Here is a 12555-nt window from a genome sequence, read left to right on the forward strand (position 1 = left end):
AGGTCTGAATCTCTCTTTAATCCTAATTATTTTTTCTACCTGTATAAGCTGCCCAAAGTATTTCCCCCCCTGTGGAGAGAGGGAAGGGAAACTCTATCCTACCCTGTAATAGCCGCGACTGACTATCCAGGGGAGTTTAAAACATTAAAAGAATAACCTGATTCTAACTGGACTTTTACTTTTCTAAAGCTTGAGGAGTAGAAGATTCTTTATTTTTATTGAAGATTTGGGTTTTTATCTACAAAAAAGAAGCAAAATCAGGAAAAGGGTTAAAAAATTTGGACTTAATACAAAAATTCCTAAATGGTGACACCTTGTGGCTAAACCTGATATTACAACCTGTTATTGCCTAACAGAGACTTGGCTTGCAGCCCAGACTATAGATAAGTTCTGTAACCTTGGCAGATATCAGCTGTAAGAAGCCCAGCTGTGTTCCATACTCAGTGACAAGATTACTCTTATTCTTTGATTGTAAAGCTTTTAATTTAACACACTATTAAGAAAATATGGCTGAAGATCAGGAACAGATTCTTTTTATGATGAAAGCAATTCTTAAAACTATTATTACAGCTATTGATGAAATAAGAGGCTACAAAGAACAAGATGTCAGCCTAGATATAGAAATGCAAACTTTGACTACAACTAAAGAATCAACTACACAGGATATAATAGAAGTGGAACAATGAAATACTATTACAGAAGATTTAATTGAACAACAAATAGCTAAGGGAAAAGCAGGAAGAGACTGATAATATTGAAAATGGAAAAGATTTTCTACACAAACCAGAAGAAGCCTGAGGACCAAAAAGAAGAACAGACTGAAGGGAAGATAAATATTTCAGGACATCTACATCGAGATGGAAAAAGAGAGACGATTTGTTAGTACTTCCAAAAAAATGGTGATTGAATGCCATCTTTTATTTCAAATAATACATATAACAGAGGGAGATCCATTTGATGATTTAAAAGCATGGAGATGGAAGGCAAGTTGGCAAAGAAAGAAAGCTAGAATACGGCTGGAGAAAATTGGGGTTTTGACTTATCAGTGAAGATTAAAAGAGAATATACTCAAATAGATAAGATGTATACTTTGAATACTATATTTTGTTATGAACTGAGATGAAGAAAATTTTGATTATTTAGAACTTGGAAGTATGAATATTAAAAGTTAAAACTGAATATTGATTTGTCTATAAAGATTGAATGTAAAAGTAATTAAGACATATATAAGCTAAAAATCTATGGATAAATGTAATAAACGTCTTTATTTAGCTGATATAATAAGAATTGTATTAGCATAAATATGATAGTAGACATTAAGAGAAAAAGAGAGGAAGTATTTGATGTTGAAACAAGAGAAATTTTGATTACTAAGGTTAAGATATTTGGAAATTAATAGGAAATAAGAATGCCATATTGCATTATTAATTAGATGATGTAAGATGGTGAGAAATAGAATACGTTTGAATAGATGTGTATCCTGAATATTAGACTTTGTGATGAATTTGATAAAGGGAATTTTGGTTACTCAAAATTTGGAAATTATAAATAACAAATGTTAAATTCAAATATTAATGGGAAACTTAAAATTGGGAAAACTAATTAGGACATTGATTGTCTATGAAGACTGAATGTTAAAATAATTAGTATATGTATAAGCTAAAAATTATTGATAAATGTAAGAATGTTTTTTTTAATTGACATAATAAGAACTGTATTAGTTTAAAAATGAGACAGTAAATACTAAGAGGAAAAGAGAGGCAATATTTAATGTGGTATTTTGAGATTTGTATTAAAGATATCTGTATATCATTGAATTATGAGTTAACCCAGCCGCCATATTGCTTTTTAAATACTTAAATGTAAAATTAGAAAATCAATAAAACCTTTAAAAAAGCAATTTATCAGCAAAGGCGATTTACTGATATTAAATGCACAGTAAAATGAAATATTTGCAACAAAATTATGAATTTTAAAGCTAGCATTCATTTTCTGTAATGGGATTTTTTAAAAAATGCAATACATGGCATATTCAAAATAAAAACAAAATATAATTTAAAGGAATCTATTAATGATTCCTTTTCTAAGTATATATATACTGTATGACACTAAAAAAAATCATTCCTTTAATATGATATTGGTAAACATAAAGCAAAATACATTTACTAAATTATAGCAAATTTAATTACAATTTACAATTTCCCAATTTTAAACCTACCACTTAATTCTTGCCGACTTGCCCGTGCACCATCCAATTGTGAACAAAGTTGTGATATTTCTTCTTCTGATTCTGCCTTTAGTTTCTGTATCTATAGAAGTCATAGTAAGTTACCACATCATGGTCAGTTTTTACATTAACTTGTTACTATATGAATTGTGGAACTATTATTAAGGAGGAAGCTGAAGAATCAATTGGAAAGAAATGCCACTTTCATTTGGATCACCATATGTACAGTACATAAATGAAGAATATTAATATTTGATAACACTTTAGATATAGAAAGTTAGCGGAAATATACTTTTTCTTATCTATTATTATATGAAGAAATATCAGAATCTGATTTATCACCAACACAGATGCTTAAAATCATACTCCTTTTGCAATTATTCTATCAAGTTTTTGTTGTATATTGTAACTATGTTGTGAATTATCAAAGCAATAAAAATAAATATATTTTTGCAAGGCACCTATCTCAAAAAATGAAATAAGGCCCACTCTAGTGATTACTTGCAGAGACCACCCGACAAGGATATACCAGAGTATGACAGATTAGGAAATTTAAATAAAATTCAAAAGACAATGGAAAACTATTTCACAATGTTGCTGAGACACTAGTGATGTCAGAACCCTTTTGGTGGTGGTGGTGGTATTTTACTAGATGGGGTCCCCCCCCTCTGCAGGTTCTGCCATGCTCCTGGGGGAGGGGGAAGCCTTTGGGGAATTGCTATGTATCTTGTCCTCTCCGCTTCCTCTATCTGCTTGCTCTTTGAACTGTTCTCCCCTTGATGTCAAACTGGGGTGAGAAAGGAATGTGCCTCTGGCCATCTGGCTTATCTCTCGCTGTGGAAAAGATGCAAAGAACCAACAAAATTTTTACAGCCTTGGGAAAGGAGTCTTATCAGCCTTGTTCCCACAGCGGACTGGGTGATTGGCCCGTTTGAACTCACCTGATGAACTATTGGGGTGGGGTTTGCTTTTTGCTACTTTAACCTATTGATTTGAGCAGGGAAACCCTCAGATCCTGCCTTCTATGCCTGCTGTCAACTTCTCCTAATAAAAGTTCCTTTTGGGATGAATCTGTTCCAAGAGTTCTGCTTTCTTGGGAAGAGGTTTTGAAGTGGGTCCTTACAGTTGAGCTAGGAGCTTTAAATGTACATAGAGATACCTATTAAGAACACTAACACTAAAATATCTTCTTCCAGAGCTCTAAAGAATCTGAAATAGCTTAAACTCCTTGACATTATAGACTAGTGGCCCCCAACGTTTTGGGTACCAGGGACCTGTTCTGTGGAAAGAGGTTTTTCCGTGGACCGGAGTGGGCATGGTTTCATGTGCTGCCTGCATCCTGTGGGTGGAGCTTCACTTGTTTTTGCAGATCAATTTCTAACATGCTGAAGACTGGTGCCAATCCACAAACCAGGGATTGGGGACCATTGTTATAGCCAGTAATAAGTTGCAACCGAGAAGTGAATTTATAAGTTTTGTCAGAGCAGATTTTTATACACAGAAAGGACAGAATGCTTCTTCACTTTATGGTTTTGTGTTGCAGTAAGGCATAATTCTATACAACTTTTTAGAATTCTGACTCCCAAAAGGATTTGTCTTTATCAAATACTATGTGCTTAATGCATATTTACCTCCTGCTGCAACTCTTCTACTTGTTTCTTGTTTTGTTCTTTTATATCTTGCATTTCTTTTTCATGCTCGCTCTGCAGTTTTTTCATGGCTAGATGGTATTTATTTTCTAGATTTTGATGTTCCACTACAAAATAATGTTGAGTTCTGTTATGAACATTCTTGAATTATAAAGATCAAAATGAACACCTTTTGCCCATGAGATAAAGTGCCTCTTTTGAAATGACTTGCTTAAACTACCTTTTCTGGTATCAGAAATAGAGTAGAGAATTCTGAAGAGATGTAGGAAAAAAGGAGTGAATTTGATGGTCTGCTTAGTTTGCACAATTTTATTTAACTTTTAAAAAACAAATCATTGAAATATTTGGAGCAATCCCAAACCAGAAAAGGCTATAACAGAAAGATTTACATGTTTGTCTGTGGTGTGTATGCATGTATGTGTGTGTAATAGCTAGATATAATAGAAAGAAATGGGAAATTGCTATGTCAAGCATCTTTTCCAGAGTACTACATAACATATAGATGAACCACACCAGGAAAAAATAACAAAAGGCAAAAGGGATAGCAGTTAAAGATAATGATTAGCAGTTTAGGTACAAAATGATCTAAACTTGGATAGCTTTTCTAGAATGGAAATATATGGAGATGAAAGAGATCAGGTAACAGCTGGTAGACAGAACACATTTAAATATAATGGAAAAACAGTGAAACAAGCCACATAAAATACAATAATAAAATGACCCTAGCAAGAAATTTGCATGAAATAAAAACATGTTTTTCCCCACTTGTTTCAAATTGACTATGTTGCAATGTAGAAAATTTAAAAGAACATTACAATACTACATTACTTTGGAACAAAATTGACAGAGAAAAAGTGAGGATTTGACCCAATACCAAGGATAAAGAGCTAATTCTCTCATCAATTTTCTTCACTAAATATTTAATCATCCTTATTCAGATCTGCATGGGGCACTCAAAACAATACAAACAGAAATATTAAATATCTTGTTTTCAGTTGAGCATATGAGCTTATGAGATCTTACATATTCTTTGCTATAAGCCATGGGGGTCAAACTCGATTGCGTTACATGAATTATCGCAACATTTTTTGCCTTTGCAGAGCTGGGGTGGGCTGCCAGTTTGACACCCCTGCTATAAGCCAAGCCCCTACTTCTGTAGAGATTATCATCTCCCAGAAACTCCACTGCAATCAGTGCTGCTGTTTCTTGAAAGGAGGAAAGATACTTAATATTAAATCTAGGTACATTACTAAATACTGTCCAGGACATGGACATGGTGTTCAGGAGAAAACTGAAATTGGAGATTCTTTAGAACTACTTGCAGAAGATGTTAGTGATAGTGTAAGGATTATAGCAAACCTCACATTATCACTTTTCCTACCAGTGCAGAAGGCTAAGCAAATCTTGATTACTTGAGACAAAGAAAAAAGCAACATTATCTAATATACAACATCTAGTATTGATTCTGATAATTACTTTTTTAGTTCCTAGTTATTTAAGACTTAACAAATTTCACATCACTCTGTAAGCCAATTCTTCAGTTTTGAAAAACATATACTTCAAAATAAATGAAGTCTACTTTGTATCGAAAACAGTAACAAGCATCTTCTTGTTTTAATGCTACAATAAAATCCTTTATCTTGCTGATTTCTTAACCTCTCTGGGGAGCACAGAGATATTGGAAAGAAAATTATTCCCAAAATGAAGTGCTTACTTTCAGCTTGTCTTTTTTCAAAAGAGAGCATTTCCATTTTTTTCTTTAATTCCTCAGTTTCTGCTGTTAAGTTTTGTTTCAGCTTGTTCAATTCAGTCTGATGTTTTAAACTGACATCTGCATTCGAGGCCCATTCCTTTTTAAGATTCTAAAAGAAAATTAAATTTCATAATTAAAATGCCATTACCTTACTAAAACATTTTTCCAAATTGGACTCTTTCTAACTTTAGTAACTCTTCTACTCTGTCTCATCTACTGCACTGTAAGACTTCACAGAAATTGAATAGGATTCTATTGCAAGGCCTGTATCAAAACACGAAACCTACCTTTTTTCCCCAAAAACACTAACATCTTACTAATCATCTCAGGATTCTTTGAGCACCTCTGAAATCTGTTTCCTAAAGGGAAACACAGAACTCTGAATATATCCTTAACTAGGTGACCTTAGGAAGACTGGTATTGGCAATTTCACTCCTATACTTGCCTCTAAGAGTATTTTGAGAGAACTGAAACAGCAACATTTGTCACTCTTCTCAGCACTGTTGCCCTGTCCTGTTTACATACACATGCCGTTTCTTCCATGCCTTTAATAGTTATTTGTTTTCTGTACTCTAAGGCAGAAGAACCCAAAGTTATACAGATGGTAATGGTTCCGTTACTGATCACCAACCTATAAGCTATTGAAAAATGTAATAAGCCAAGTAGTAGCTAGGATGAAGACAGGCATTAGAAATGAGAACACACAGACCTTATTGACATCTCAAAATTATATATATAAAACCTGTTTTTAATTAGCATATTCATATCAGATTCTGAACAATATTAAAACAGATGTTTTAAAAGATAGAAATGTGATTTAATAAAAGTAACAAATTACATGCAATACCTCCAAAGTGTGAAAATGTCTCTTCTCCATTTCCAGACTTATTTTCTCCTTCATTTCATCTGCAAAATGAAATGGAACAGAATGGGACTGACATATAGGTTCAAATGAATATGTTTTAAAATTTGGTAGTGAAAGCACATTCTTCATTAATTTTGAAAGTATTTTTTGCACATCATTGTTGAAATTCCCTCCTTCAGCTTGTACAAAATAGTCAGAATACTACAAAGTTTTATTACATTTAATTTCATTTCATTTAAATTTTTAATTTTTTAAAATTTTACTGGCAACTCATTTTTTATTTCATTTTAATTTCACTCTGAATATACTGTATGACTATGATCCATTATTACTGTACTTGGGAATCATTTTGCTTCCAATTTATTGCTTCAGTAATAAATCAGCTCATCAAAAAAATTGCTGTCTTATTAATCATAGAGTTGGAATCTATAAATTGTATACCCATGTGAAGTTGATGTTTCAAAACCATTTCTTCCTTTTCTTTCTGATTCTGTTTGTTTATATGTTCCAATTCAAGATGGTATCGACTTTGCAGAACTGCAATTTCTTGAGCATGCTTATCATTAAGCATTTCACGTAGCTCCATTAGGGCAGTTTCCTTCTCCTTTGTCAGATTCATTTGCATTAGCTCCATCTGAGATGTGTATATGTTATTTGAAGTTAGTCTTAAGGCTTCCAGTTTAAGATTATCTGGAACCTACAAATTAAAAAAGACAGTATATGAACAAATATGCTTTATTATAATTATTATCAGTTTCTCACAATATTAGAGTTCCAATGCTATGCTCCTTGAAATCAAACTGCTACTAAAAGCAGAAGATATATTAGGTTTATATGAGGTTTTGAGAGCAGCATGCCATTTCCTCACAGCTTGGTTTCTTAACTAATGCGAGTATAACATCATATTGGCACAAATTAAAAACACTATTAGTTGCAATCAGTGGGGACTTAAGATCTGCAATAGCCAAGGACTTTATTATTCTATTGAATACTGTACCTCAGCTTGCTGCAGCTCCCCTTGAAGCGTAGCTTCCACTTTTTGTTGCAAGTCTTCTAATAATTGCTGTTGTTCCTCCATCAGTTTAGCATGTAAGTTTTTGTCCTCATCTTGACACTTAAAAAATTCACCTATGTCATAATTCTGTTCTTGTTCCTGAATCTAAAGAGAAGTAAAATGCATTACATTATTTATACATATACACAAGAACATTAATATGATAACCAGATTTCAATCCTTTTCTTAAAAAATTGAGTTTTCTTCATCAGCTTAGTATGCTTTGACTGTTTGGAGTTGGTCATTTTTCCTGCTGATTTTAAATAAGTTGGATCAGCAATGCACACTGTTGTACTGCTATATGAAATCACTAAGTTATCCAGATACAGTTTCACTCTTCCGATAACAGCATAAAGGATTATTAAAGTGTACATTACTTTTTTCTCCAAGATTACAACAGTTTGATTTGTATAATATGATTTGCATAACTACACTAAGATTTAGCATTTCTTTGCTATAACTAGATGTTTAGCATCAAGTTATGTCCCATCTGTTAGTAAAACGTTCTGCTATAGTTTCAAAGTATTCTGAAATCTTACAGAAATCTAACTTCAACTATTCCCTTTTTCTTTAGAGATTAATTTTAAGATGTTTATCTTCATTTGAATGAATGAATGAACCTTTATTGTCAAAGTACAACCTGTATACACTGAGATTGGCTGAGCCTCCCTTTGTGCCCCCCCAACTTACAGTGACAACAAGCCCACCATCTTGTTACACCATGTGAGCTAATTTCCCTGGTTTTCTGGATTATCCTTGCTAAATCAGTTCCTCACTAACTTCTAAAGCAAATTCCTTTTAAAGGAAATCTTGCTTTTTGATATTTACTGCTTTAAAGTACTCAGTGAATATAATGGTTTGTGTGTAATATAAGCAACTGGAGCGACACACTATGGCCAATGTAGTGTAGTCTGTTTGTAACTTTTAAAAGTATATTAATCCAATTTCAGGGCCTTTTCCCTCTAAAATATCTCTAATAAAAATAATTGTTTACAATGTTTAATACTTGCTTGTTATATTTATATGCCGCCCGTGAGTCTGGGCAGTTTACAGTTGTTAAAACATTTGAAAATAGGAAAGATGGATTGATTATATACAAAACAAATATGGGACTAGAAAGTTTCAAATAGTATATGAATAATTTTAATAATTATAGAAGTATTATTATAATTAGTTTTGTTATAAGGGAGTTAAAGGGTGGAAGGTTTGTTAACGTTGTATTAGACATTTAGCATATGTTTGCTTAAGATTGCTATATGTAATACCCTGTATTCTGCTTTGGGAAGTCGGGGGGGGGAGGGTTGGTGGGGAGGGGTTTTTTTTCATTAAAACTTTGTAAAACTTTTCAATAAAAAACATTTGAAAACAAACAACGTAAAAACATAAAAACAGCAGAACACACAAAATCAACTGATTCTTCTTTCGGTGCAGGACAGACTGCTTTAAGTGGTGAAGGACTGTCAGCCGCCCCTATTGGCGAAAAGGGAGGTGGGGAAATCACAGAAGGCGTCCTTTGTGAATGAAAGACCAGTTGAAGAAGCAGAACCTCCTAAGAATGCGGGAATTGCTACTGCATTGAGCCGAGCAACCCCCTAAAGGGGGAAGAACCATGCGCCGTGCAGACAGGCGTATCTCACACCCGAGGCGGCGAGAAGGACCCTTCTCCATCCAGCACACCACAGACCTCGGACCCTGCGGATGGAGCCTTCCCCAGGCAGCTCGGAAAAATAAGCGTCTGCGACCACCCCGCCACAGAGCAGCGGAAAGCAACGCACCTCGGGAGGACCGCCAGCAGCCTCTCGAACTCTTGCAGGATCTCCCCCTTCCATGGCCAACGATACTTTGGGCCAGCAACGGTCGCGCAACCCGCTGAAGCCTTCAACTTTCAGCCAATGGGCTCCTTTGACGTCATCCAGCGCCCCTCCCACCCAGGTGCCCTGCGAAGCCTAAGCCAAGCTGCCTCGGCGCCAAGTATTGGAGCGCCGGGAACCAATAAGGAGGCAGCAGCAAGGCGAGACGCTCCAAACTGAGCTCGCGGCCGAGCTTCCGGAACGTGTAACCGCCGAATGGGGAGAAGGCGGTTGTGTATGTGACACACAGAGAACTTGGGAACTCCGAAGCTCTTTTACGGTCCTCGCGGGGGCGGCGGGGGGGGGGAAGCTTTCTTTTGATTTCCATTTTCAAAATTTCGAAACTGCAACGTGTCTAGAGGCCTCAGTGCCCTATACAAAAGGAGTGTGAACGGCATCTGAAAGAAAGTTATATACTAAATTCATATGAGTCTTTTTCTGCCGACGGTGCACTCGGAAGTCTTTGCCTTCTACGTTTTGGTTTTCTGTTTATATTATTTTTTACCCTTTTAAGTCATCCTAGGAGTTGGAAAGAATAGCATTGTGCTACATTTTTTTCGCTATCACAGCTGTAAGAATTCCTAGTTTACAGTGGGCGTATTTCACACTCCTCCAATACATTAAATGTTAATAATTTTTCTCTCCAAGAATTGAGTTCTAACTTTATTTTTCTGTATTACACAAGCGGGCGGCTCCCCAAAGAAAACTCACGACCGTAACTTGATCCAGGACGGGTAGGCAACCTTGGCTCTTTTATGACTCGTGGACTTCAATTCCCAGAGTTCCTGAGCCAGCCGTGCTGAGGGAAAAGGGGTTTTCAAGCTGAGTTATGCTGGCTCAGGAATTCTGGGAGTTGAAGTCCGCGAGTCATAAAAGAGCCAAGGTTGCCTACCCCTGATCCAGGAGAACATATTGCGCAGTCTCTGGTTTAGTTTTAAATTTCACTCCCCACCGTCAGAGCTCCATTAATACAGTACAGCGAAGCGAAAACGGATTCCCTCCATGTAGAAGAGCCGCTGGTAACAGGAAGAGGAAAAGGCAGCGGCGTAGATTGTAACATGTTTACGAATCAAGCTCTTTTTCTCTAAGAAAATTCATCTTAAGAAAAAGGAACGTTTCTCCTTTCTCCAGCACTAATCAGCAAAAAATGATAACTAGAGTGGAGCAGCTGCTGTTTCCTTTATGGCTTATTTCTTCCCTGAAAAGACCTGGAACCGACTCTGTTGATTGCACATTTGCAATCACATTTGGCATTGAAGTGTTTGATAGATTTTTCTTACAAATGTGAGATTGGATATGCTACGTATCAAGAGTGAGCTTTTTTTTTTGTTTACAGCGCTGAAGCTGCATTCTGCTTCTCTACTAATTGAAATAGTTGATACTATTAGTACTATTTCAATGGCCCTAATAGTAAATTTTTGATAGCACTTTTTAATTGCAAAAATCGGTGATCAAACTGTGATTTTGTCTGTCAAAACAGAATTTTAAGTAGGGTTTTGCCATGAAACCAAGGAGAAATTACAGTACTATATTTTATGTAGTGGGTTAAGTCATAGGCAAGGAGCGACACAGCATCAAAGCATCTCTTTATTGTCTCAAGAAAACAGCTGCTCAGCTACAAGTAATGGCGGTACACATAAGCCCTCAGGTGTTCCTCCAATTACCTGCCTGAATTCTCCCGCCCCAAATACAAATGTTCCCGCTGAAACTGTTGGGACTGACTCTAGCCTCGGCTTGGCAGGAAATGCCTACTTAGCTTCTCCACAACAGAGGAGGGTCAATGGCTTGCATCATTACATTCCAGTACATAACACTATATATCTTCCCTGGCAGAGTATACCAGTACTATTGTACTTAGTGGGGGCAAAGTACCTTCAAGTTGCTTTTGACTCCTGGCCACCCTTCAGACAATTCCTTGTGGTTTTCCTGGGCAAGATGTTCAGAACTGGTTTGCTGTTTCCTTCTTGGCTGAGTTTTGTGCTTAGAACAAGTCTAGAATTTCAGTCTCACTGGCAATCATGATTTCTACAAGTCAGACTACCAATATGTTTTAAACACTATTTCATTGAATTGAACACAACCTTCAGTTCATCCATATATCTTCTCATTATTTCATATCTTCACATATCTAACGAGGGGTTAATTAACTAGCTTTGGAATGTAACAAAACTCTTAAGAATTATTGCAATGTGTTTGAATAAAAAGTCTCTGAAGCCAGAGGACTGTAATAATTAATAACTAATCCCAAGCATTTTCCAGGTTCTGTTGAATAAAATTCAAGCCCTGTTGTGGAAACTCCACTGTCTGAAAACTATGTTATAACTTGTATATGAAGATCCATCACCTAAGAACACTGTATAAATGTGAAAAAAAATGGAATAGCACCATTTCTGACTGAGAAATGTTATTAAACATTTGTGAACTCATTTCAGATACGTTTTTAAATGTTGCTGGTGAAAGATTATGAATATACAGTACTACTATATATTTTCCCTGGCTGTGTATATATAGTATTGTACTTAAGTTAGTGGGGGAGAAATGTACCTTCAAGTCTTTTTTTACTTCTGCCCACCCAAGGAATTAGGCTAGAAACTGGTAGACTGGTGAGCTCTGGTATCACCCTAGGCACAAAGCCAAATGAATGACCTTGGTTTAGTCACTCCCTCATAGCCCTAGGAAGAAAGCAATGGCAAATCACTGCTGAAAATACCTTAGCAAGAAAACTGCAGGGTTATCCAAGCAGTCACTAGGAGTCAATACTGATTCAAAGGCACACATACACATACACAAAAAATGTAATAGATACATACAATCTCAGATGTGAATGTGCTGACTAGATTTCTAATTAATAATGTAGGAAAGTATTGTAAGGTTTTACACTTAGCCTCACAATTGCCCCAGCATTACTCAGGAATTTAAGAGAGCCAAAAGAAACTCCTGAGCCGAGGTTTCAGCAAGCAAACAACTTTTATTTTGATCAAAATAGAGTTGGGTGGCCACATCTCTCTTCGTGGCTGGTAGAGAGATGAAGGCAACAACCAGGAAAGATGTCTTCCACCTTTTATACCCCTTCAGAACAAAGAGATCTGGTCTTGGTACTAGGAACCAAAAGGTACAGAAAAATAATCCCTACATACACAACAACCCAGGCTCCACC

General features: G+C 35.8%; 1 protein-coding gene across 4 annotated transcripts in view; it reads right to left on the reverse strand.

Moving 5' to 3' along the window:
• PCNT (pericentrin) overlaps nucleotides 1-9378 on the reverse strand; it is a 112235-nt gene extending 102857 nt beyond the window's left edge. For all 4 annotated transcript variants that reach the window (XR_014492080.1, XR_014492081.1, XM_083359160.1 and 1 more), the window contains exons 1-7: nucleotides 9324-9378; nucleotides 7492-7653; nucleotides 6936-7191; nucleotides 6477-6535; nucleotides 5591-5738; nucleotides 3859-3983; nucleotides 2219-2309 (exon numbers count right to left, since the gene is read on the reverse strand). Coding sequence is in view for 2 of the 4 variants with exons in the window: in XM_083359160.1 (XP_083215286.1) it covers nucleotides 2219-2309; nucleotides 3859-3983; nucleotides 5591-5738; nucleotides 6477-6535; nucleotides 6936-7191; nucleotides 7492-7653; nucleotides 9324-9377 (895 nt within the window). In the remaining 2 variants the exon portion in view is untranslated. The remainder of the gene's footprint in view (nucleotides 1-2218; nucleotides 2310-3858; nucleotides 3984-5590; nucleotides 5739-6476; nucleotides 6536-6935; nucleotides 7192-7491; nucleotides 7654-9323) is intronic.
• Nucleotides 9379-12555: the final 3177 nt, after the last annotated feature.

The sequence above is a fragment of the Vipera ursinii genome (genome assembly GCF_947247035.1).
Source record: "Vipera ursinii genome assembly, chromosome: 1".
Classification (NCBI taxonomy): Eukaryota; Metazoa; Chordata; class Lepidosauria; order Squamata; family Viperidae; genus Vipera; species Vipera ursinii.